The sequence below is a fragment of the Psammomys obesus genome, unplaced genomic scaffold, assembly GCF_907164565.1.
Source record: "Psammomys obesus unplaced genomic scaffold, mPsaObe1.curated_primary_1811, whole genome shotgun sequence".
NCBI lineage: Eukaryota > Metazoa > Chordata > Mammalia > Rodentia > Muridae > Psammomys > Psammomys obesus.
In genome coordinates, this window is record NW_026585690.1 from 4275662 (window position 1) to 4302647 (window position 26986).

General features: G+C 39.0%; 1 protein-coding gene across 1 annotated transcript; it reads right to left on the bottom strand.

The window, feature by feature from the left end:
• Positions 1 to 4305: 4305 nt before the first annotated feature.
• Ambn (ameloblastin) lies at positions 4306 to 16264 on the bottom strand. Its single transcript, XM_055596545.1, has 11 exons — positions 16250 to 16264; positions 15404 to 15472; positions 13851 to 13916; positions 12378 to 12425; positions 11550 to 11660; positions 9961 to 10200; positions 8475 to 8513; positions 8167 to 8226; positions 8022 to 8066; positions 7589 to 7633; positions 4306 to 4842 (listed from the first exon to the last, which is right to left on the bottom strand). Exons 1-11 carry the CDS (start codon positions 16262 to 16264, stop codon positions 4306 to 4308), a joined length of 1275 nt encoding a protein of 424 aa, XP_055452520.1.
• Positions 16265 to 26986: the final 10722 nt, after the last annotated feature.

Sequence of the window (26986 nt, forward strand, 5' to 3'; positions counted from 1 at the left end):
TCCCTCCTTCCTTCCTTCCTTCCTTCCTTCCTTCCTTCCTTCCTTCCTTCCTTCCTTCCTTTCTTTTTTCTTCTTTCTCTGCCATGGACCGACCCAACCAGGGTCCCACAACCGCGGGGAAATCAGAGGTTTGGATATTAGGTAGACACAGGTTAGGCAGATTTGACAGACAGATGCACACACCAGAGAGTGTTTGAATCTGCTGCGATTTACTGACGTCAAGCTAACACTTATATAGTGATTACATAAAGAAGCACCTTGAAGTTGACATACTTCCTGGAACATTCAGACTTTTACCAACAATACAAAGTTTACATTTTAACTGAAAGGGCAACCTGATATAAAGCAGTTTCTACAAAAAATCTTGGCCTACAAGCTTTTAATCAAAGCAAATACAAAACTTTAAATTTAAATGCAGTTTTATTGTTACTAATTAGTGAGAAGACCAGGGGCTGTCATTGCCCTCCAAGCCAAATCGGCTAAAGATTTACAACCCTCCCTAGAGATAAGCATTTAGGGGAATTCCTCCTGTTTGTCTTGCTAAGGATTTACAATCTTCCTTTAGAGATAGGATGCTTGAGCTAAAACTCATAGTATAATATAAAACCTTCTGACCTCCTATGTTTGCCTATCTTCTTTCTGCCTCATCATAAACACCTGTATTTGGTAATGGTTTTGTAGTAGTTTTACTGCAGTGGGAATATCCAGAGCATTCCTCTTGACAGATCCTGATTAAATATTTTCTTTAGAAAGACCTAAAACTCTTGCCCCTTTATTACCTACAATGTTTGGTTTTTCCACAAGCAATTCCTGATACTGAATCTGATTTATTATCTCTCCTAAAATTTTATTTTCCTTCCACTCTTTTTTGCTAAAGCTTTTAGTAATCTATCAGAAATGTGTTTCCTTGAATAGTTAATTGTGCTGTTCTGAGAATCATAGAGAAACAGCAAAAAAGCTGATCAATTCAACCCTGCAATCGAGAAAGCATGGGACTCTCAGAATACGTCTTTTTGGTTTAGGGTGGCCAGGGGGAACACATTGCCAGTGACCTCCAGGAAGCCTATTCCCAAGGGAAACGTATCTCCCATCTAGTAGAACAATCTATTGATATGCTACACTGACGATGCTGGAGAGGGTGTACCATTTCTCTCTCTCTCTCTCAAAACACACTTAAAAGTGTATAACTTAATTTTTAAAATTTATTTATTTTATTTTATGTGCATTGTTTTGTCTGTATGTTTGTATGAGGGTGTCTGTCTAGAACTGAAGTTCTAGACAGCTGCGGGTTGTCACGTGGGTGCTGGGAATTGAACCCAAGTCCTTTAGAAGAACAGCCAGAGCTCTTAACTACTGATCCACCTCTCCAGCCTGACAAAGTGCTTTTCTGTGTGTGGTTAAGTGATTATGTCATTTGAATTTCTCGTCTTGGACTATGTGGTATAGGTATTCATTGAACTGTAAAACAGGACACAAAGAATATCAGTGAAAGTGGGAAATATGGCAGCAGGTCTGGAGAGCACAGGTAGACTTCAGAATCAACAGGCTCAGGTTTCTACAGTCTTGTTCCTTTTTAACTCTTGTAGCTTTCCACGGGTCTCTCATCACAAGGAGTTCCTTGTCAGAATATCCAGATGTTGAGGGTTGCTTTAGGCAATACTGGTCTACCCCTGCTGCCTAGCGTAACTGTCAATGGCACTGTCTTTCGTTGTGAAATGATCCCAGTTCAGAGGGATCAGCTATGTGGCTAGTCTGCCCGTGAGCAGCTTATGAGAGGAGAGAGTGTTCACAGATTTCTGTACAGTGTTTTGGTGTCAGCTGGAAACACACAGACAGGGAACTGCACTCACTTAAATGGTGTGTCTTGTGGTCTATTTTGTGTGACAAGGGAGATGATCTGAGATTCAGGATTATATTGACCAGACTTGTCTTCTGGTTGGGAATTTGGAAATTGAAAGAAAAGTGGTGAGGTGAGTCTGTGAATAGGCCTGTCAAGATGGAGTAGAGTCTGGACATCTGTTTCTCATTTAAATGCCTAGTAGAGAGAAAAGATGAAACTCAATAATTAAGATGGCATGTTTTTCAAGTGATGTTTAACCTTTTTCCATGGGTATTCTGTTGTTTGCACCATGTCAATGTTTGAAATGACTATGTGGAAAGAATAAGGACACTGAAGTGCTCAACAGCATATTTTTCATCACCAATATTGATTTCGATATTACCACTATTAAGCACCCCACACACTGATTGTAGAGGTCAGCTTTGAACCCATGACCTAATATTTACCGTATATATGGTCTCCCAAGGGCTATAAATGACAAAGAAGGAGCAGAAGGGCTATGTGTCCAGTGTGGATGTAAAAGCAACAATCCATCAGATAATCGTAGCCATCCATCTTCTGGCTGTTACTGCTGCTTCTTTCAATCAAATGGGTCAGTTGGAAAAGAAGAAAACGAGGTGGGTCAATAATTCACCTGCGTGTTTAGCTCCTTCCTGACATTAACCCTGTGATGTAGGTAACGACACTATTACCGGAATCAAGAACATCTAATATTTCATGAATCTAATTTCATGTTTCATGTCAAGAATGTGATTCAGATATAATTATGTCTTTTTATGCTTTCTTTATTGTCTCCAATGTTAAGGTTATGTCTCAGTGAGTGTCTTCTGTGAGCCACCATGGAAGTCATTCTCCATCCCTTGTACCTTTACCAGTCACTGAGAAGGTAAACTTCATTTTTATTTTATGCTTCTTTCCCACCCTAGTCTCTGAAGCTTGGGAGAGCAGAGCCCTGCCTGAAGTGGGAGCGGAAGTAAATAGTTGCAACAGGCCCCTTAAACATTTCTGATGTGTTGTAATCTGGAAAACATCTCAGGCACCGATTTCTCTGACCATATCCTTAACCGTTCATCTGGGGATGGGGTAGAGTCTAAAACCTGGGCTGGGAACCGGATTCACTGTTGCTAATTTGGGCAGACTACTCCGATGGATACACAGCTAGCCCTGGTTATCAGCCCGTGTTGTTTTCTGTATCCCACTTCCCCACGGTATCTCTTTTCTACACGACTCTTGTGTTTTCTGCTCTTGGAGGCACCATTCTGAAAACCGTTATGTTACTTTATATTACTTTATATAAGGAGACACATCTGCTCCTTCATTGCTCCTCCCATATCACTTCGGTTGCACTAGAAGCCTTACTCTCTCTAATTTAAAAAATAGCATTTTTTTGTGTGTGCGTACTTATGTATGTGTGTGTGCACGCACATACATGTGCACATTCGCCATGGTACACACGTGGAAGTCAACTTTTGGAAAAGAACTTTTTGGAGTCAGTTCTCTTCATCCACTGTTTGGGTTCCTGGGGATGAAACCCAATGTTAAGTGTCTTTGCTTGCTGAGCCATCAGCTGACCCTCAGAAGCATCTTCTCCACAGCACCAGGGCTTGGTCTTCTCATGTCTGAGCATATTTTTATTTTTTGCAGCATTGTGAGATAATATATGCACAGCAATGGAGCTTGCCGTAGACTGGCTGTTTTGTTATTATTGTGATATCAGCCAGTTGTGTCCATTCTAATCTTTGAAGGGTGGAACCATAAACCTGATGCCTTGCATGGTGCTTACGACTTAGGTAGACCTTCAGAGAACTTTGGATAAAATAAATTAAATAAGTTAATGAGTAGCAAACAAGGGGTGAGTATGCTTTTCTTAGCTATTTAAATACATATGAATAATAAGCATATAATTCCTGACATTTTCAGTGAGAAAAAAATCCTTTATTTAAAATAGGCCAATTGCCTTTTCTTTTCCTAGATTAAATAAAATATTCTACAAATAAGAATGTTTAAATCCAATATATGAAATTCAGTAATAGCAGTCAGGGTTCACCACCAATCACCATTTAATAAGGCTTAAATGAAATTCTTTAGAATTCTGAAACTAAGTGCTTTGGCTTAGGGAAAGAAGCAGTGTCACATTTCCTGGGTATAATGATGTCATGCTAGTAAGAGAAATTCTATAATGCCTAAGACAGCTAAATGCTAGACCATGAAGTGCTGAGCCTCAGACTTGCTCTGATAACATTAATAGTATTTCTAAATCACGAAGACAGTTGATGCGTTTTATTTCAGTAAGAATGGAAGCAAGAAGGGACCTATGCTATTTCTAGCCACTTGTATTTATTAATACATGCTTAGCGCTCTTAATACCTTCACCGTGGAAGGGTAGTGTTTCAGCAACAAGGTACGCTATGGGGACAGAGCTGGAAAGCTTGTGCACACACAAAGTAGCTGCTATCTCAAGGTTGTCAGGGCTCCTGGAAACGCCATGCGTTGTGCGCCTGGGGCTGGTGCGCTTTGTTTCCAGGCATGAGTGGCTGCTGAGTGTCTGGGGACATGGTGCTATCCATGGTGGCTTCTCCAACACCCAGGGGTGTGGTCACGTCAGCAGCGTAGGTTTCATAAACTTCTGCTAGTTCAGGAGTGATGAGTGGGTCAGCAGCTGCAGGGGTGACTCCGAGGAGCCTCTGCCTTTGCCCTGCAGGACCCCTTGCCATGCTGGGGATGTGGTCATTGGGGAAAGCGAGAAGTCCTGCATGGGCACCGGGTGCTATTTGTGAAAGAAGGGCTGGGTTTTCCCGCTTGGCTGGGTTGGCTTCTTGCAGAGGAGAGCCTTCTGGACCCTCTCCCTTCTCAGGGCCTTTGGTTACAGACACTGGAGAGTCTACTTCCACAGTGAAGTCTCCGCCCTTGGGTGAATTCTGATTCAGTCCCCTAAGGGTTTGCCTGAAGCCTCCAAATCCTGGGAACATACTTCCATAGGCCATGGGACTTCCTCTTTCTCCCTGGAAAATAAACATCCATCAATGACACAACTGTGTAATTATTCATTCCATGCAACTGTACCTGGTTATGTTCCCTGAGAAGCTATAAACACTAACAGAACAGGGAGTCTGCTGACTGCTCTGTGAAAGCACACTTCTTACAGAATCAGCTTTGAATTAGAGGGGAGAGGATCCTGCACTGATCTGGGTAGAGAAAGGCCATTTGCAGGAAAGGCAGGTAGGTATCTACCACTACTAAGAAAACAGCAAGCTGTTAAGAAGGGTGCCGTAAAACAAACTTTGGGGTCCATAACTGTCTTGATTGAGGAGGAATGCTCTGGGGATCTTGCCATGACATTTTTCAGTATCCCTCAAATACAGCTCTATATGTGAGTTTAACCCTTCCATTCTCCTCTCTTCTTTTCTCTCTCTCCTTCCTCATCCCCTCCTAGTTTTCCTTTCCCCTTCCCCTTCTCTTCTCTCTCATACCCTTTCCTTTCCCCTTTCCCCTTTTCCCTTCCCTTCCCTTTCCTTTCCTTTCCTTTTCTTTCCTTTCCTTTCCTTTCCTTTCCTTTCCTTTCCTTTCCTTTCCTTTCCTTTCCTTTCCTTTCCTTTCCTTTCCTTTTTCCTTTTTCCTTTCCCTTTCCTTCCCTTCCACTCCCTTCTCTTCCCTTCCTTTCCCCCTTCCCTCTCCTCTCTTTTTTTCCACCCTCCTCTGTTTCCCTCTCTTCCTTCCCTTCTGCCCTGTCTTCCTCTCCTTCCCTTCTTTTTTCCTCTCCTTTCTTCCTTTGGTCTTCTCTCTTCTTCCCATCACCTCTCTCTTCCTCTCCTTCCCTTATCTTCTATCTTTCCCTCTCCCTCTTTCTTCCCCCTCTTTCCTTTCCTCCCTTCTCTCTCCATCCCTTTCTTTCTCCTCCTGTTCTCCCCTTCCTTCTTTTTTTCCTTAGATTTTAAAAAAATAAAGTATAAGAAAGAGACTGATTTCTCAGGAGTCACAAAATACCCCACTCCCCATGGACATATAGAATTCTAGAACTTGGCATGTTTGTTTTTTTTTTTTTCTGTCACAACTATGGAAACCAGAGTCTAGGAATATTTGTATTTGAGCAGAGTTGTGTGATTTTCTCACTGTTTTGACTCATTTCAAATCTCACTTTTAGTTTCCCCACTGTATTTATTGTGCTTTTTTTCATAAACAATCACAAAATCTTTTGAGAACAAGGAAAAATATACTTAGGTTAATAAAATGATAATTAGTATTTATCTTAGGAGTTTACTTTTAGCCAGCTGTGTTGGTATTATGAAAATAAAATCCTCTCTCTTTCCACTCTTCTTGGCTTTTTACACGGTCTCATAATATCTCTAGAGATGGCCCTGTGACCCACCCCTGGGATGGGCTGTCTTATTTTTTTTCCTCTTTTCTTCTAATAACATGGTTGTTACCCTTGTCTCATGAATTTGACATTATTTTCACAGTGTCTATCTTCCAACTCATGAGATCATTAAGCCTCATAGCATGTTCTGTGTTTTTGGAACACAGAAGGCACTAACAAATGGTGAGATAGCAGTCTTATTTTAGTGGAAGCCTGTGTGTACATTTGTTAATTCAGTAGGCTATGCCATTGGCAATGAATTGTTAACTTGCAATAGCATTAGTTTCATTTTACACCCTAACAGATGTAACTAGTTGACATTTCTGGGAGAAAAAGGTCAAGTTATGTGAGCTTATTGATCTCAACTCTGACAATTTTTATATGTACCAACAGTAACAAAACAGTAGGCTTTCACTGGTTTATAATATACTCTCATTGGCCTAAAATGCTCTATAATAATCAAAACTTAAATTCAACTTTTCCCTTTTTGGTCTTTTAGTTTTATGAGCTGAATTACTTTGGGTTACTTTTTGGCCTATTTTTTTGGGAAGCTAAATAGTCCTAAAAGGTATGGGATGTCTGTCTGAACCACATATCTTTTGTACTTTGAAGTATTTGTATCTCATCGTGCTGACTTCTCTTTGAGGAGAGGTGACTTCTGCTCACATACAAGAAGTGGGACAAAGCTGAGCTCAGTGGCACACACCTGTAATCCCAGCACTGAGGGAGGCAGAAGCAAGCAGATCTCTGTGAGTTCGAGGCCAGCCTGGTCTACAAAATGAATCCAGGACAGCCAAGGCTACACAGAGAAACCCTGTCTCAAAAACCAACCAACCAAACAACCAACCAGAGAATGTCAACAAGAAGTTGTTGCACCCTAGGTGAAAATATGGCCATCACTCAGGAACAAATGATTAGAAAATATGATAAAAAAACAAATCTTTCGAGACAGGGTCTCATACAGTCAAGTCTGGCCTTAAACTCTTTGTGATCCTGCTCCCTCTATGTCCTGAGGATTTGGGTTCTATGCATCACCATCATTCTTAGCCCTATAAATCTTTTGATACTGCTTCTGAATCAAGCTTTCAGCTTTGGAGTAGAAAAATCTGACTCTATAATCCTTCAGGTACATTTATCTTTATTTTATGCACATTGGTGTTTTGACTGCATGTATGTCTGTGTGAGGGTGACGGATCTCCTTCAACAGGGGTCACAGACAGCCGTGAGCTGCCATGTGGGTGTTGGAATTGAACCTGGGTCCTCTGGAAGAGCAGCCAGTGCTCTTCTCCATCTCTCCAGACTCTCCTTCACATACTTTTATAGTCATTGCCTCTTGCAGACATAATGGTCCTCCCTGGCCATTGTTTTAAGAAGAGTTAGTAGGTAGTACTCACAGGCATTTCTTCTGAGCTCATGAAGCTAACTCTGGCAGGAGCATTCTGTTCAAAAGGAAACAGAGTGTCACTGTATGAGCCAGCAGCATTCTGTGACTTTCTTATCAACTCAAGACATAGTCAAAAGCTATTTAGTATTTCCTTAAGACTTGGCAGTGCTGTGTCCAGAGGCACAGCAGAGACCTGACTCATTACTGAGTGAACAGAGCCAGTTTGACAGATTTAAAATTAACTTTCTCTTTAATGCTATTGTGTGTGTGTATGTCTAGAATATGCAGGTAGAGAAGCTTGCCATCTTACTATTTAAATCATGAATGTAGGTGTTTAGGGAATATTTATTTGAAATATCTTGTGTTAGGTATCAGTTCTGTGACTTCAGCTCTCAAGATGATGCTGATATCTAACTGGTACGTTTTACAGAATATAGACTTACCAGCTGGTTTGCTCCATAAGACATGTAAAACATTCCTGGGTAAAACTGAGCAGAACAAAATAGTTATAAAAAAAGTGAATCTTCCCAAGATAAGCCATTTACGTAAGTCTCAAACACAGAGTGGGAGGTGGAAGCAGATACTTACAGCCGAGGCTTTGCTGTGTGTCACTGGCCCCCGAGAGATGGAGCGGGCTATCTGGAACATCTTTAAGAGGCAGAAAGCAGAAGAGTCAACCGGCACAGGCAGGGCTCCACTGCCATCACGTTTAAGAGCCCCAGAGACATTTTTTAATTGATTAGTGTGAAAAATTAATGCTTAATATTTAAGAAAAAGGAAATCAGAAACACTCTACAACCACAGGTAAGTAAGAAAATAAAAAAAGTCATTCAAACTCTTTGAAATATAGAGGTACTTGTTCTCTAAGAAAGTACCTTATTGAGATTTATACGTACTGTTGGGAATTGCGGATCAGCGAAATCCATTATTGGGACCTGTATCATAAGAAAATATTGAAACTATCAGTCAGAGCAGGCAAACCGAGTACTCACTTGTCTTGCTTATTACAATAAAGCAGTTAATATATATATATATATATATATATATATATATATATATATATATATATTTGAGACAGGGTTTCTCTGTGTACGCTTGGCTTTCCTGGAATTTACTCTCTAGACCAGGATAACTTTCTTTTTTAATATTTTCTTCTTTAAATTAATTAATTAATTACAATTTATTCACATTGTATCCCTCTAGCCCCCTCCCTCTTCTCCTCCTAGTCCTACCCACCCTCCGTCTTCTCCCCCTATGCTCTTTCCCTAGTACCCCTCCAACAGAGCCAAAATACCTGGGCCCAGGGGAGCCTGCAGAGACTGATACTCCAACCAAGGACCATATATGGAGAGGACCTAGACCCCTTGCTCAGAGGGAGCCCATAAGCTGCTCAGTTTCCAAGTGGGCTCCCTAATAAGGGGATCAGGGGCTATCTCTGACAGGAACTCAGTGGCTGGCTCTTTGATCACCTCCCCCTGGGGGATACAGCCTTGCCAGGCCATAGAGGAAGATAATGCAGCCATTCCTGATGAGACCTGATAGGCTAGGGTCAGAGGGAAGGGGGAGGAGGACCTCCCCAATCAGGCTAACTTTCAACTCAAAGATCCTCTTGCCTTTGCCACTGTAGTACTGGGAGTAAAGGTGTGTTTCCAGCCCAGCATCTTCTTAGGCTTAAAAAGGCTCATAATGTTCATCTTTACAGGATTTCAGTCAGGATGATATAAGGGTTATGAATGCCTGCTACATAGTAGTGATAGTTACACAGCACCTTCCCTTTTCTATCCATTGTTCTTTACAACACTACATAGCTGTATTTTATCTGCAGAGAGATAATAATGTAATATCCTACTTGCTATGCAGAGGACACAGTCTATATTATTACCAACTATACTATAATACTATACTATAGTATTATAGTATAGTATAATACTATACTATACTATCTACACTATACTATACTATGCTGTGCTATGCTATGCTATGCTATGCTATGCTATGCTATGCTATGCTATGCTATGCTATGCTATGCTATGCTATACTATTACCAACACTGAAAAACCCAAAGTAGTGAACCTCGACTTCTCTGAGCTATTTTCTATTCCCAAGGGAAGGTTCCATCAAGCCAAGTTGAGAGATACAGATCTTTTGGAATCTACTGTCTCTGATGGCAAAAAAAATAGAAATGGATACTTATGTTTCATGAAAGAATATTAATAAAGCATTCATGTTTTAGTATATTAGGCCCGAGAGAAGGGATTATTTAAACATATCCTGCCAGTTGTTTTTTCTTTCATTGTGTTAGTGGGTGATCCTGATCTGACTTCAAAGAATTACCTCAGGTGGACCTCAAAGAATTGCCTCAGGTGGACCTCAGAAAATTACCTCAGCTGTTGGTGGGTTCTCTGATGGCACCACCTGCGGCTCATCTGCTGCTGTCAGTTCTCCTTCCTGCAAGGGCAGCTGTCCAGGGTGCATTGGAGGCTGTGGCCCTGGCTTCTGGGGTGTGCCCTGGACACCGGTTGGAGCAGTGGGCTGGAGGAAGGGTTTCATTCCTGGCTGGTGAGGCTGCAGGGATGGCTGTGATGGGAGAGGTGGGGGGTGCACAGGCAAAGAATATTCATACTGTAGAGAAATTTGAAAAGAACGTCAGGAAGAGACGGTTCATTGAACCATGGTGCCTAGAATTTCTACAGCAAAGTGCTTGGATGCTTGCTGTTTGGAAGGAAGCGTTCTTGAAGTAGAATTTGCACAGGAGGTAGAGGCAATGTACTCAAGAAAGTTTCAAATGCACTTACCCCTCTGCCTTTGTTGGGGTGTGGAAAGCTACGTACCTGAGCTTTTTGATGGAGTAACTCATTCCCTCCTCTGGGTAACCACCACTACCTTTGTGTGGCTTTATTCACCACTTCCTTTCTGGACTATATGAATTTGTCAAAAAACTTTTCCCTAAGTCAACTGGCAGAGAACAGTATCTTATATATCTTTATACCCCTCCTATTTAACATATTAGTATTGCTACTAATAAGTGCCCAGTGTGTAATTTTGTAGTTAAAATGCTTAAATGCTTTCATCAGAGATCTGCTTTGGAAGCAATCAAGTGAAGCAGTGGTCACTAAGAGCAAATTTTATATGATCAGTGTGGCCTGATCATATAAAATAGATATGTAGATAATGCTGTTTTGGAAGTCCACGTAGAATTAAAAGCAACCGTTAAACCACCATGTGGTTTTCTGTTTGCTATTTTAGAAACTACTTCAGATTGGCTGCATATTGCTTGTAGGTTACTAGCATATTCCTGGACCAGGTATGGAAGTCTCATATGGAATTCTCATACTGACTTGACTCTGTTTTTTGTCTTCAGCCATTGCCCTTGTATCAAATCCTAGAGCATCCATTACTTCTGCCTTGCCATCAACACCTTGAAATATGTCCCATCAGATTTGATGTCTCACGAGCCTTTTGAAGTCTCCTTGAGCCATTCTAAAATGTTCTGATTTTTACTCCCAAACCACAGTTTGGATAGCATTCTTATTAGGACTCTAATAAATAACAGTTGACCGCTTGATGTATTTATTGGTTTCTACTTGGTTCACAGTGTTTTCAATCAGGATGATTATTGTCATTTGAAATTAGTCTTTAGGTAATTACTTAGGAAATTTTGATTAAAATGAAAATCACGCAGTACATGGTTTGTCTTTAGAGGTTGTTTATTGTTATTGCTGACATCCTTACTGTAGATCTCTTATTTCAGAGGCTATTTGAAATAAATATTCAAATTTACTTTAAAATTAAAAAAAAATCCTTAAGTAACACCAGTTATAGATAGGAGTTGATTTATTTGGTATTAGGGAAATTTTTTTTTTTGTTAATAACTAATTTGTATTTGCTGCCAGTAGGTATCAATTTCAGGAAGAAAAGTAGGAAAAGATCTTAAAGCTTGAAGTTTGAACACACGGCTGTAATGAGCTTACCTGTTGGGTTTCATGTTCCGATGGTCTTATCCACGGGAAAGAACTATGTGGCGGGAGGAGTCCGTGCAACCATAAGGTATTAAGTGCTTTTCCGAAGCCAAGTCTCGAATACTGGGAGAAAGAATACAGGGAGAAAGAAAGCACACGTGAGTTTTAGTGTTCTGAGACAGGAACAGAAAGCAAAAGTGACGCTGGTTTATGTAAACCAGGTAAGTCACCCCTCCCTTCCGACAAAACTGATTTATGTTCTGGGTCATTTCACACCCTACCATAAGCTTGTTTGAGATTTAGTGTTTTGGCAATTTGTGTTTGGGGCCACTTAGCAAAATCATTAGTGTAAGAAAGGATTTTGTCTTACTTGAGATTCAGCATGTATATTGAAGGTTTATTTTGTTGGTGTCTTGTGACAGGGTTATACTATACCATGTCCCTAGATTGGGACCTTTCTGCTTCAGTCTTCTAAGTACAGGAAATACAGTTTTAATTTTTCTCTGATACCGCACATCGTTATTACTATAATTTGTTTTTTTTTGAGACTGACAATGTAGCTCAGGTTGGCTCTGAACTTACAGCATTCTTCCTGCCCCAGTCTCCCAGTGACTGGGGTTACAGGAGTGGGAGCCCTGTGCTTGGGCTAGCACACTTTATTTTGTTTCAGGCTTTCTTAACCACTCATTTCGTCTCTCAATATTTAGGTATTACCTATTAATAAATAGATGTTGTAACATCATGGTACTACTGCTGTCAAAGCCACCAACCATGAATGCTTGAAATAAATTTTTGAAAATAAAAGTTTTCATGAAGATCTCATTCATCTTTTATGGTTACCTGAGAAAGTGCGTTGAGTCCCTGCAGGCTTCCCAACTGTCTCATTGTCTATGATTTAAAAAAAGTGGATTAGTGTTCTAACATATGTTAGATGACCATCTGACACAACTGATATCTCATGCTATTTAACAGCATCGATACAAATCTTGAGTAAAGCTAAAATAGACACAAATTATAGAATTATATTATCACTGAAGGAAAGAAATGTAAAGTGTAGCTTTGCCATTGACATGGCCAGTCTGAAAGCTCTGAGCTTCCTTCTTGCCATTAATGAGCAGGAAAAATACTAGTTAATCGGTATCACATTGAGACTTAGGAAAACATCTCATTCAAATACAATGGCAGAGACAGTTGTGAGAATATTGCCTTATCAAGCTCCTTCCTTTTCCCTCATTTAAATCATTTTACTTTATTTATTTTACAAATTTAGCTTGAAGAAGAATTTGGAAAAAATAGACAATACAAATAAACCCTCACTTCCTTTTCCCGGGGGGAAAAAAAAAGACCTCAAAATGATAGCTATTAAACACTGTAGGAAGTGGTATCTAGGTAGATCGCCAAGAACTCCACTGTTTCTAGAGAAAGTACATTTCCATTTCCACCCCCACTGTTTTTTTTTGTGAGATGGATCATGATCCTCCCCACCTCCATCTCTCTGGATGTTGGCATTACAAGGTGAATTCTACCATACCTGGCCTGTATTTGCTTTTTAAATGGGAGAAGACTAACGTTGCTTGCGTTGAATTTGAGCTAAAGGCTCAGAGGAAAAGAGCTCAGTGAAGTTAGCTTCCATGTGAAATGCCATGGGCCCATACGTGCACTGACGTGTTCTCAGATGAAATCTCGCAGGACCGTGTGAGAACTTGGGACAGTTATCTGTGGTTCTGTTCGCTTCTTCTTTGTAAAATCTTCCTATTTTACTGTGGTTTTCTAAATTTACACTTCCAAATTTATTTATGGGATCTTTATAGGAACAATTATAGAATAATGTTAATTATAAAATAATGTTAATAGTGGGACTTTTTTAAACGGCAAGACTTCATACGAGTATATTTGTTTCATGAGAACTTTACCACCTAAGATATAAGTGGCAGAGCTGAATGTAAGTTGTTTCCGACTATAGAATAATGTGTTTCAATAGGTACAATAGTTAATTAATGTACATATACTATAGTAAGGATTAATTGTTAATGTAGCTTTGATTCACATACAAATGACCTAAAACTTAAAATATCTCAGAGTTTAAAACTAAAGTAGACTCATGAGATAAAGTTGTAGTGAATGTCATTAGCATTTAAACAGTTTCTCAGAATGATAGTTTAAGTTTTCTGGACCAGGCAGGGTAAGAAACAATACATCAGATCTACGTGCAATCAGGATATTCCAGTATAGAAATTATATGTATATTTATATATATGAATTTATAAATATAACTTTATAACACACACACATAATGGCTCTGATGATACATACCTCAAGGCTCAAACTAGCCATACCAGGAGGTGCCATGCCTTGGGCCCCAGGTTGTTGAGGAAATGCCTAAGTAGAAACATGAACAATCTTTAGTTCTCTGCTGTGAATCTTCTCTAAATGTATATTTGGAGTAGGAGGTCAGTGCAGAACAGTACGTCCAGCAGAGAGGCTACCATATTGGTTAACCAGTCAAATGACTTGGGTTTTCAGCTAGAATGAAGAATTAAAGTTTTCTGGAGGAATTGTTATACTTAGTAATTTTGCTCCCACATCAATTTTTTTGTGTCCATTATAATACTATGTTGCTGTAAGAGGGAATGCATTTACAATGAGAAATAAAACAAGAGAACAAAACACAAGAGTACTTTACAGTCTTTCATATGATCACATGTAAAAAGCAAAGGAGACAATTATGAGCTGAATTTTTTTTGTGCATTTTATAACTGTCTGTGCTTTTGGTTTACAGGCTATTGTATGAGGTTATACATTGAGAAGTCATGTGCAGAACCCATCCTGCCTCCCATTCAGAAGGCTTTAGCCAGCCCTCTGTGCCATTATTTAAGGATTATTTTGGTCATAAGTTCATAGATCCGTGTTTAATGTTTTAGATCATGGGATGGACAGATGGCTTAGCAGTTAAGAGCACCTGTTTTTCTTCCAGTGGACCAGGGTTTGGTTCTCGGCATCCATGGCAGGTGGCCCACAACCATCTGTAATGCCAGCTCCAGGCATTTTATGCCTCTGATTTCCTTGGGTGCCTGCACTCATGTGCACACACAAACAGGCACACACATATATGTATAAGTAAAAATAATAAAAATATATATTAAATTTTTTAGACCATGCAATGGATAGTTTTCCTCAAAGTATTCTAGTGCTAAGTACTGTGATATTGTCAAGCATAAGTATATTTACAAATAGCATTTTGAAAATATAAAGTACTTTTATTTCTAAACATTTTTTTAATTTTTCATATGTTAATAAAGCATAAATACCAGTGTCTGAGGGTGGGTGGAAACTGGAGACTGGAGAGTAGAATTTAGGGAAATTAGACTCTTAAGTTTAAAATAAAAAAAATATTTATTTTAGACAAGGTTTTTGGTAAGTAGCTCAGACTGGCTTTGAACTTGTTAGGTAGCCAAGGCTAGCTTATAATTCACAAGGCTTCCAGCTTCCCAAGTGCGGGATCAGTTCTGAGCTATCTTGCCTACCAGAAAATTGGGTTTGAGAACCCTTGATTTCATGAACATTCTCATATACCTAGTGCTGAGATTGTAACTCTTTTCTTCTTTTATTTACACTACAGGGTCTTGGTCTGCGTGAGTTGACGTGAGACGTAAAAGTTGTCTTTGAAATATTCTAAAATATTGTCTGGAGTAGAACAATTATGTTTGCCTCGCTGCTGTTAGACAACTGACAACTGGCCACTGCAACTTTTGATGCACCAGGAGCTACACACTGGATTAAATCAAGCCTGAACCCCTCAGACAGAGTCTTCCCCAGGGTTGCTTTTGTCAGACGCAGGAGCCTGGTACCCGGTCGGACAGACTTACCGGCACGGCGAGGCTCATTTTCACTAGGGACAGGAACAGGATCAAGCCCTTCATTTTGAAAAGTGGAATCTAAAACACAGTTGGATCGGAATATTAACATCAGGCGGAATTGCATTAATAATGGTCAAAGTACATTTCCAAGGCCGAGTGTCTGTTCTTCTAAGACAATCAGGTTTAAGTAAAAACCCCAAAACCTAATAAAAGCAAAATATTGCTAACCAACTGGTTTCCAGGATAAAATGATGAATAGTTAAAAATACACATCTGAGCACTTATTTTTATGAAGCTGCAATCTGAATGAACATTTCAGAACAAGCTCCAGGAATATTCTTTAAATTGCTGTGCTTTGCTTCATAAAATAATCTAGCAACCTCCATTCACAGAATTTTATTCTTTCTTTAAATTCAGATAAAATCTGAAAAACGTCTGAAATACAACCTATGATTGTATCATAATCATGTCAAAACATTCAGCTGAATATATTTATCTGCTTTAATATTAATGATTTTCCTTCCTAACAATGAATACTCTTAAGATGTATTTTGTAAGGTCAAAAGGCCCTCCAACTCTAGCGTGAATGCAGCATTGATCAGAGATGTGCTATTCTATTATAAATTAGGCACTGTCACTAATAGTCACAAACCTGTTTTTAAACAGTTGTACAATAAGTTTATTTTCTTAGCTGAGTGGTATTGTTACGTTTTCTGGAACATTCTAATGGTTGAAATAAGCTATTATTCAGCACCTTGTGATAAAGGAAGATAGCTTTTCTTTGTAAAGGTTATCTGGAGATAGGAAAAGAGAATTTACAGCAAACACATGGAAATGATAAAAATCACATTTTACCTTAGATGCTGACATTCACTTGTGCTCCCAGGACTGATGATGCCAATCAAAACAGTTCTAAGAGAAGAAAATTATTTTTTTTTCTGGACTGTGCCTGGGGCTCTCTCTGTGTCTCTCATTCTGGAAAGATCAGAAACCCTTATTTAAAGCGCCAATCCACCAATCAAAGTGAAGCAAATGTGTGTGGGGGGGGAAAGCCCCATGCTCCTGCTAATTAGTCCACACCCTTGTACTGCATGTGAGGACATTGGGCCTGTAGGGTCTCATTATTTTAAATTGTAACTCAGCCCCTGTATTTATTCAGAGAACTGATTGCAGGGAAGACAGTAAAGGGATAATGGACATAGGCTTTGAAGACAATCATTTTGGTGAGCTTCGGGAAATATATGTAAAATAGGTAGAAAACAAGTCATTATCTGTTTTGTCTGAGGGTTTATCTGTAGATAAAGCTGGTGACCCTAAGAATGCCAGCATTCTTAAAATTTTGACCCTCATGTTTATTGTGGTAAAAGTAATCTTCATTCTCACCTCACCCCACCAACTTGCATACCCTAGGATGAAACACTAAATTACCTTCTAGGGTTTGAAAGGGAAGATGAAAATGTTGACCAGATGCTGAAAATTTTGTTTTGTTTTGTTTTTTTCTCTCTTTCAGAATTTCCTAGGTGTTTTCATCTCAGGATAATTGACTAGAGATGACCATTAAACCAAAATAGGAAGAAATTTAAGTTGGCTCCTCTGCAAGAATTACAGAAAAACTTTGGGACATGTTCTCTGTGGGGAAAGAAAAAAAAATTAGAATATTCTACTGGAACCAAACAAATCTAAGATCACAACTCAACCTCTCCTCTTTAGACAGTCAGTTACCAGGCATCATTATCAAACCAGATTAATAAGGTATCTTCGGGTCACTTAAAAAGTCAACGTCAACATAGATAGGTTTCCCTCCATGAGCAGATAAGAATGATATGACAGAATATAGACAGATGTAGACAGAACACCAGCTGCTTAACATTGTTTTTCTGCTCTCCTAAGGTGTGATTTTATACGTGGGATAACCATTTAAGACTACTTTATGAAGAAGGGATGACTCAGTATATATGCTTTAGGAGAGTAGAGATTGCTCCAATTACAGGGAACATCGAGGAAGCTGGTATTTTGGGAGAAAGATGTCTTCACACCCAACTGCAGACCTAATAGCTTCAAATAATGTTATTTAAGAAGCTCAATGCTGCTCCCCAAAGACATAGACTGTTAGGTGAAAACCTTAGTGCATCGCATGGAATACCACCCTACAAGATACTCTACAGAGCTGCAAACTAGCCCTACTCTTTGGTTGCTCAGCATAAATAGATAGTAGGATCCCATCGCTGAAGACACCACTACAGGTTTTGACTGTAGGACATAGAGAGGTTAGTCTCAAGCCAATCAGGAATCTACTTCTCTTACGTCCAGCTTTCATAGTGCTAAAAGGTGGCATTCAGACCTCTGAATGAAAAAACAAACAAAAACAAAAAACCACTAATGATCTTATCCAGTCCTGGACCCCCAAGTGCTTGCCAGGCAAGATGTGCTCATTGGAGTATTAGTGGCATAACTTTGATCGGACAACTGACACTTTGTGATTGGATTTGATGCCTTGACCATAGGAGACAATTCATGCCTATGTCTGTAAACCTAGTCAAAAGCCCCCGGCTTTGGATGTCACAGGCCCTAGAAGGGAGCTTACTATTGTTATTTTGCTAAATTGTCCTGCTGTCAAACTGCATTTGAAATATTTGTGTTTATACCTGTAGATATGGGGTATTTCAACCTTTGACAGGGGTTTTTCCTCTGTAGTAGTTAATCCAGATTCTTATACTGGTCAAAGTGATGAAAATAAGCAACTGTGAGTGCTCAGCCCTAGATGGGGCATTGATATCCGTCCCTGTGCCCTGCCAAGGCCCAGGGAGTATCATGGAACAAGGGGTAGAAAGAATGTAAGAGCGGGGGATGTCGAGAAGTGCTGTGAAAGACTGCCTTCTGGACATGACGTGGCCATTGCCAAACAGAGCAATGCATAGGCTAGATGGAATAAGTCCACTGAGAGAGGACTTTGAGCCAGAACAGCTGGGTTGAACCAACCAGCCAAGAGCTCAGTAAGAAAAAGAAAGGGTGAGCTTATTCAGCAGTAAGTCTCAGAGGCTGAAAACATTCTAGGCCTAGGTTGGATAGTACAGAGGCTAGAAGCATCCAGGACTAAGCCTAGGTTAGCAGAAAGAGTCAATAAGCCACCAAGAAAACAGTTACCTGAGGAGAATAAAAGTTCCTTTTATAATACATGTATGAATTTTTCAAAAGAATAAATAAAAAGGAAGCTGTAATTGAAAAATTTCTGCCAATGATAACAATTATCTTCATGACACAAATATGTATATAATATTGATGGATTCATAAATGGCAAAATTAAAGTATTATTTTTTTCTTGTCTCTCTCTTTCTCTCTTTTTGATTCAAAACAATTCTGCATCTGTCTCTCTGACTCTGTGATGCTGTTTCTCAGATTTACAGCTAGGTAGGATCTGTGCTCACTTCATAGCCCCTGGTCTTACTATCCTCCTCCTTAGAGCTCTCTCTTCTCCCCATCCCCAATGGTTTATTTCTACTTTCCAGACTTATATGGTTACACCAAACTCTACACATAAACTTAAAAATTTGTATCTAGGATCCAAAAATAAGGGAGAACATGAATCATTTGTTTTCCTTTCCTCTTGTCTTCTCTTTGTTTCTCTTCTCTCCTCCTCCTCTTCCTCTTCCTCCTCCTTTTTCTGAATTCTTTGTTTAGATCTATAACTCAATTTTTTTTTGGGTGAGCTGGACAGTTCATTTACTTGATTCTTTTTAAGAGTTTTGTACATTCTAGACAGTAATTTTCTATTGAGTATATAACTACCAAAGATTCTTTTCCACTCTGTGGGCTTTCTCTTCACCTGATTGTTTTCCTTGATGTACAGAAACATTTTAGTTTTATGTGGCTCTATTTGTCAATTATTGGCATTAATTATTGATCAAATAGAATCCCATTGAGAAAGTCCTTTCATGTGCCAGTCTTTTGTAGGGAACTTTCTATGTTCATTTGTAGTGATTTCAGACTATAAGATTTCTTGTTGAGATTTGTGGTTCATTCATGAAGGATGATACTGTGAATCTAGTTTCATTCTTCTACATGTGGGCATCTGGTTTTTCCAGCACCATTTTTTTGAAGTTTTTTTTTCCTCCCTGGGATGATTTTGGCTTTAGGTTTATCATATATAACCTATATTATGTTAAGGTATGATCCTTGCAGTCCTGTTTCTCTAGGACTCTTATCATTATCTTGTTGAATTTTATAAATGCATTTTTTTTTTGCATCTGTAAAGACGATCATGTGATTAACACAATTTATGTTGCTTATTACATTTACCAACTCATGTATGAGAAACGTTGCACCTCTGGGATAAGACAAATTTGTTTGTGTTGTGTGATATTTTGATATATATGCCTGCATTAAGTTTGCAATTATTTATTGAAAGATTTTGAATCTGCGTTCTGCAGAGACAGTGGCTCTTTGCTCTCTTACTTTGGTTCTGTCTTTACCTGCTACGATATGCAAGTGATATTGGTTTCATGACAGTTGGAACTGCTCCTTCCATTTTTACTTATTTTTTTTTTTTTGGAATAATTTGAGAAGCAGTGGTTGCAGATTTTCTTGGAAAACCTTGGCAATGCCTGCTGTGACTTCATCAGGGCTTCATCTGTTTTTTTTTTTTTTTTGTTGTTGTTTTTTGTTTTGGTTAGGAGACTTTTTGTTACTTTTAAAATCTTATTTGTTATGGATCTGTTTAAGTCATTTTTTTTCTTTGTGGTTTATTTTGCTTATTCAAATGTATCGAGATATTTATTCACTTATTTTAGGTTTTCTAGTTTAGTTTAATTGACTATAGTTCTTTAATTTTTGAATTATATTCACAAATTGTAATTATAATATAATTAAAAGATTTCTTCCTTCCCTTCCTTTCCCTTTCCTCCCTTTAAGCCCTCATTTATATCCTTCTCCACTCTCCTTCAAGTTCATGGCCTCTTCTTTTCCACTAATTGTTATTACATGCATATATGTATATGCACATATAAACATATTCCCAACTGTAGCCTGCTCACTTCACATAATGTTGTGGTTTTGTTGTGTATGTATGTGTGTGTGTGTATTTTCAGGTGGAGAATAGGTTTTTAACATATTCCTTTGAAACTTTCTGAATTTCTTTGCTTTTGTTTCCTTGTTCATCTCTAAATTGTATTAACTTGAGTTTACTTTTTATTTTTTAGTTAAATTCAGACAGGAGTAAGTCAATCTTGTTTATTTTATAATATTTTTATTAATTACAGTTTATTCACTTTGTATCCCACCTGTAGTTTCCTCTCTCTTCCCCTCCCAATGCCATCCTCCCTCCCTCTTCTCCAGCCATGCCCCTTCCCCAGTCCACTGTTAGGGGAGGTCCTCCTCCCCTTCCATCTGATCCTAGTCTATCAGGTCTCATCAGGAGTGGCTGCATTGTCTTCCTCTGTGGCCTGGATGGCTGCACCCCCTGAGGGGGAGGTGATCAAAGACTAGGCCAATCGGTTTATGTCAGAGACAATCTCTGTTCCCATTACTAGGGAACCCGCTTGGACACTGAGCTGCCATGGGTTACATATGTGCATGAGTTCTAGGTTATTTCCATGAATAGTCCTTGGTTGGAGTATCAGTCTCAGAAAAGACCTCTGTGCCCAGATATTTTGGTTCTGTTGCTGTCCTTGTGGAGCTCCTGTCTCCTCCAGGTATTTCTATCTCCCCCTTGTTTCATAAGATTCCCTGCACTCTGCCCAAAGTTTGGCTATGAGTCTCAGCATCTGCTTTGATACTCTGCAGGGTATAGTCTTTCAGAGGTGCTTTGTAGTAGGTTTCTGTCCTGTTCCCTGTTTTTTTCCTCTTCTGATGTCCATCCTCTTTGACTTTCTGAGTGAGGATTGAGCATCTTACCCAGAGTCCTCCTTCTTGATTAGCTTCTTTAGGTGTATAGATTTTAGTAGAATGTGGGTACTTTGAGCTATAAATTTACCTTTTTAGGATTGCTTTTAATTGTCCCAGAGGCTTTGTGTGTTCTGTTTTTATTTTCATTTAGTTATAAGAAAACTTTAATTTCTTTTTTATTGAAAATAGACTTTTTTTTTTTGAGACAGTGTTTCTCTGTGTAGACTTGGCTATCCTGGACTTGCTTTGTCAACAAGGCTAACCTCAAACTCAAAGTGATTCACCTGCCTCTGCTTCTCAGAGTGCTGGGATTACAGGCATGCACCACCTTGCTCAGCTGAAAATAGACTTTTTTCATACAATGTATTTTGATCACAGTTTCTCCTTCCCCGGCTCCTTCGAGGTCCTCCTTACTTCTCCACCCAGGCAAAGCCATACCTTCTCTTCTCTCTTTCTCTTTAGAGATGAAATAGACATGTAAAAAGTAAGATAAAATTAAAAACAAACCAGAACAGGACAAATCAAATAAACAAAACCACAGAGAAAGCACAAGAAATTCACACAGACACAGAGACACACACAAATGCACAAACACGGAAATCTCGTAAAAACACAAATTTGAAAACCATGATATATAAGCAAAAAGGTTAAAAAAAAAAAAAGCCCAGACAAAGCATGATGAATCAAAATTCCCCTGAGTATCACCGAGTTTGCTGTGTTGGCCATCTACTACTGGGCACAGGGCCTGCTTCTAAGTGTGGTTTGTAAACCTGGTGAGACTCCATTGGAGAAATCTTATTTTTCCTTTACTAGTGCTTGGTTATCAATTGGAGACAGCTTCTGGGTTAGGAATGGGGGCTCATGATCACCTCAGTTTTCAGTGCTGAAACCCCATCAGGACCAGCCCCGTGCAGGCCCTGTACGTGCTGACACACTCTCTGTGAATTCTCGTGTGCATAAGAACTGTTGTATCTCCAAGGCCTTGTTTCTTTAGTATCTTCTATTCCCACAGGTTCTGACATTCTTTCTGCCTCCTCTTCTGCAGAGAAGGATTTAATGGCGGCATCCCATTGGGAATTGAGTGTTTTAAAGTCTCTGACTCTTTGCACACTATACAGTTGTGTCTTTCTGTATTTGTTCTCATCTACGGAAGGAGGAAGCCTCTCTGATAATGGCTGAGCAAGGCCCTGGTCTATGAGTATAACAGAATGTCCTTAGGAGTCAGTCATTATATTGCTGTGTTTCTTTAGCAGAACAGCAATATTTGGTTTTCTCTTAGTATCCTGGCCTGTTTATTAACAGGTTCTTGGTCACCTAAGCAATGTTGGGGATGGGTTCTAGCCCATGGATTGGGCCTTAAATCAAATCAGATATTGGTTGTTTACTCCCATGAGATCTGTGCCTGTTTGCACCAGCACACATTGCAGGCAAGGCACCATTGTGTGAATCCTTTTTCCTTAACTAGATAGCCTTGCCTAGCTTCAATAGAAGATGTGCCCAATAGAAGATGTGTAATATGATATGCCAAGGCAGGTTGATATCCATGGAGGTCTCCTCTTCTCTGAGGGGAGGAGGTATAGGAGGAGGTGAGATAAGAGGGAAAGACTGGGAAGAGAGAAGGGAGGGAAAGCTCCAATTGGGATGTAAATTAAATTAATTAATTAATGAGAAAAAGTTTGTAGTTGGGTTGGTATTGACCCTTTTCCTGTGGTAGAATACACAGTACCCTCTGGTCCTATGAACATGTCAGGAGAGTGAATGCTGTATGCATTCACCAGCTGGACTTCTTCATGTTCAAGGAGTTATATATGTGTTGTCTTCAATGATTGGGCCTTAGCATCAGTTTATTGAGAAGAATCAATATCTGTGGCAATGGTCTGAGTTGTTTGGGACTTTCCACTGGCCCCGTTGGCCAATAGCTACATTGGCTATAACCTCTTCTTGGAACTGGAGGCCTTATCAGGTGGTGAGACATGACTAGTTGGGGCTTTGTCTCTACTGTTACTTGGTGATTCCATATATATAATATATAATTAGAAAGATTCTACTGTATTAGATTTCCATATATCCCCTCAAATGTCTCTTGGTTTTAGCTGTTCCTCCTGGTATATTGTTCCCCTTCTCTCTTTATTTGATCCTCCCATTCCAGCCTCCATTTGATTCTCCTAATCGAGTCTCCTCAACATCTATCTAAAACTGTATATTCTGTTTCTCTTACTAGGGATATCCATCCCTCCCTGCTAATTTCTAGCTCTGTACGTAGCCTCTGTGGTTATATGGATTGTAGCATGCTTTTTGAAGGTCTTAATAGATGACATCCACATATAAAGGAATGCAAACACAGTTTTTGGATCTGTTGTTAGTTTACTCAGGCTATTTGTTTCTAGCTCAGTTCATTTACATGCAAATTTCATGAGTTCTCTTTCTCTTCTTTTTACAGCTGAGCAATATTCCATTTTATAAATGTGCTACTTTTTAAAAAAAATCCATTCATTTGTTGACAGACATCTAGTCTGCTTCCAATTTCTGGCTATTATGAACAGAGCAACAATGAACATGGTTGAACAAGTATCTGTAGCAGCAGAATGTAGAGTCTTTTGTTACATGCTCAAGAGTGGTAAAGCTGGATCTTGAGATCCAGAAAGTTGGTTAGATCTAAAAGACCTCTTCACAGCTAGTAACAGCTGCCCAGGTTTTTAAATGTAGACTTTCAGTATAATCTTTAATGAATCATTGTATTTCATTGTATCACAGTGCTATCTCATATTTTTATATTTTTATTAGTTCTTTGAGCATTCCACAAAATAAATTTTGATTGGATTGACTCTCCCTCCACTAACTACTCCCAGGTTCACCCCCTTTCCCTCTTCACCCATTGTTTTTTAGTCATTTGCCCCCATCAAGGCCAGCTTGTATTACCCAAATATTCTTGGACCTATGGCCTTTTACTGGATTATGGTCGATTTCTCAGGTGTTTTACGCTTTTAGACAGAAGCTTCTCTCCCAGAAGCTAGCAATTGCCAATAGTACATTAGCTGAGGGGTGGAATTTTATATCCAACTCCCCTTTCCATTGTAGGATTTGCTCTATCTTTGAGCCTTCACAGCTGGGGTGCATACTGCCACTAACACTATGGGTTCGTATATGCAACTTTCCTGCTGTACCCTGAAGACACTGTTTCTGAGTCCTGACTTGTCTATGTTGAGGCGGGCTTTTCAAGAAGCAATTGCTTTGATACATCTGGACTCCAGCAAACAACCCTCTGCCTGTGCTCCTAAAAGTGACTACAATACCTGACTGTGTTTCAAAAGAAATTATCACCTCAACCACTTTTATTTAATTAATAAAATGTTTACATCTATTTAGTATTTCTGTGTACATGTGTGTATGTACCTGTCCTCTATAAGTGTATAAATATAGGTCAGAGGAACAGTTGCAGGAGTCAGTTTTCTCCTTCAACCATTTGGATTCTGGGTATTGAGCTTAAGGTTGTAGGCTTGCTAACAAGTACCTTTACTTGTTGAGCAATCTTGCTAGCCCCTGTTATAATTTTTTGACAAATATTTAAATAAGTATAAGCGAATAGCCTCCATGAAAAGGCTTTGAATTTCACACTAATTTCTCCTATAGTAGATGTGTCAAATGTAGTTTTGTGTTTTTTTTTTCAGCCAGATTGATCTCATTTTTTGCTTCCTTTGCTTTTCTTGACATGGTAGATTTTAAAGTGACATATTAAGAAACCCCACATAGGGAACAAATTTGGCATTACTCCTTTATTAATAAGCAAGTTTGTGAAAGAATTATGTGTAACAGGCACAATCCATTAAGTAAAATGCCTATTTGCCTGGTGTGTTATTTTGTAACTCCTAAGTTATTATGCACTGTTGATGCCCATAGCAAGGTCACATAGACGGACTTTTGGGAGAAATGAACATTGACTCACAATCCAACATGGAGTTGCTTCTGCTTTTCTTTGTGTACTGTGTTTACTATGTGTACTGACAGAATCAGCTTTACCCTAGAAATGGTATTTGGTTTTTGCCCTGTCCAGAAGAATGTTTTATAAGAAATTGGAGAAGTTAACCAACATAACCTGTGCTGGTCAAACAGCTGCCGAGTTTGCTAAAGGACATTCATGGCTTATAGACCACCATGTTAGGTTTTGTGAAGGGACGGGAAACCCATAGCCAAAATGTTAAAATCTAACTAGAGAAACAATACATAATTGACATGGGCTATTTTGGGAAAAACTATGTAAATGAATCAGGACATGAACTGCTGAGAAGGATGTGGGCCCTGGGATCTAATGGCTTGGTTGGGAGAGGGGTTCGGTGTTCTCTAGCTGTGTGTCTCAGACAAGGCTCTTCCTTATTTCATACTTTTTTTTTAATTGTAAAAAGATGTGATCAAAGGATCCACATAGGAGCAAACAAAGTGAACATAGTGATCACCTAGAGAAAGGCCTGACACAGTGCACACACACACTGTTGATGCAAAATGGATACTGACTCAGCATAGGCTTAATCACAGAAGCAATCTTGCACAAGGTAAAATTTAAATGCTGGTTTGTCAGGGATGGATATAGACTGACAGGCAGACTTCTCCATTAAAGGAAGATTCTGCAGCTGTAAAAGCTGATTGCATAATGGTGTGAGTAAAGCCAAGTGAGGTAAACAATTACTAGTGAAAATATATCTAATTAGGAGGATGGAATATGACTATAGAGCCAATATAATAAAATTTTGTTTATTATATTTCTTTCTGGAAGATGGCTGTACCAACAGTCTAGGGTAACATGAAGCAAATTAGAGCTTTCTCTACCCTCAACTCCTTTTTATTTGTTTAAGCTATTTGTAGTCAAAGCACAATACTATGAAAATTGAAAACTTTAAATATCTTTATATAAACTTTAAAATAAAACAAAAAAAATCAAAGCGTTTATTCTAGCTTTTAGAGTTTTTAAGCTATAGTATAAGTTTGATGTTCACATTCAAATATACATGAACATTATTGCATTTTATTTATGGTCTTTTCTATATTCCTAGCCTTGGTTTTGTATTTTATCTGATCCTTACTTACAACTGACTCTTCAGACAAATAATGTTATTTAAGTTTTGTACATGAAGAAAGTGAGTTGAATAGGATTAAGTAGTTTGCTTTAAGGCATATAGCTCATAGGAGGAAATCTGGGTTTAACTATCAAAGTTGAACTATTTTTTTTAATATTGAACTATTTCTTGATAGACTTGGGTTACAATATTAACCCAAGACTCAATATGATGACTCTCAGACACTGTACCACCATCAGAACTTTATCCCTGTTTTCTTCGAATTTCTTTAACATTAAGACCCCAGATGGGATTAGAGAGCTTCTCCCAATTAAATAGTATATGGTAATGTTTGGTGCACGTTGAAAAAGTGTCCCTTTAACCCAGGTGATGTATATAGAGAGATAAGAATTCTCAGAAGGCAGGCAGCATTTCTTATTCCTGTTTCTTGCCTTCTGTCTTCTCAGCATTTATGGCTGAAACACAGACGTGCAGAGACCACAAAACTGCAAGCAAAATAACAGAGGAAATACAGACAGCGAGGAGCACACTCATTTGCTTTGTAGGCAAGCAGGATGTATTTATCTCTGACTGGTTGTACATTCCAGGATGTAATAAAATCCAGCCTAGAATGGGGAGGGGGAGACTGTCTAGTAAGCTCTAC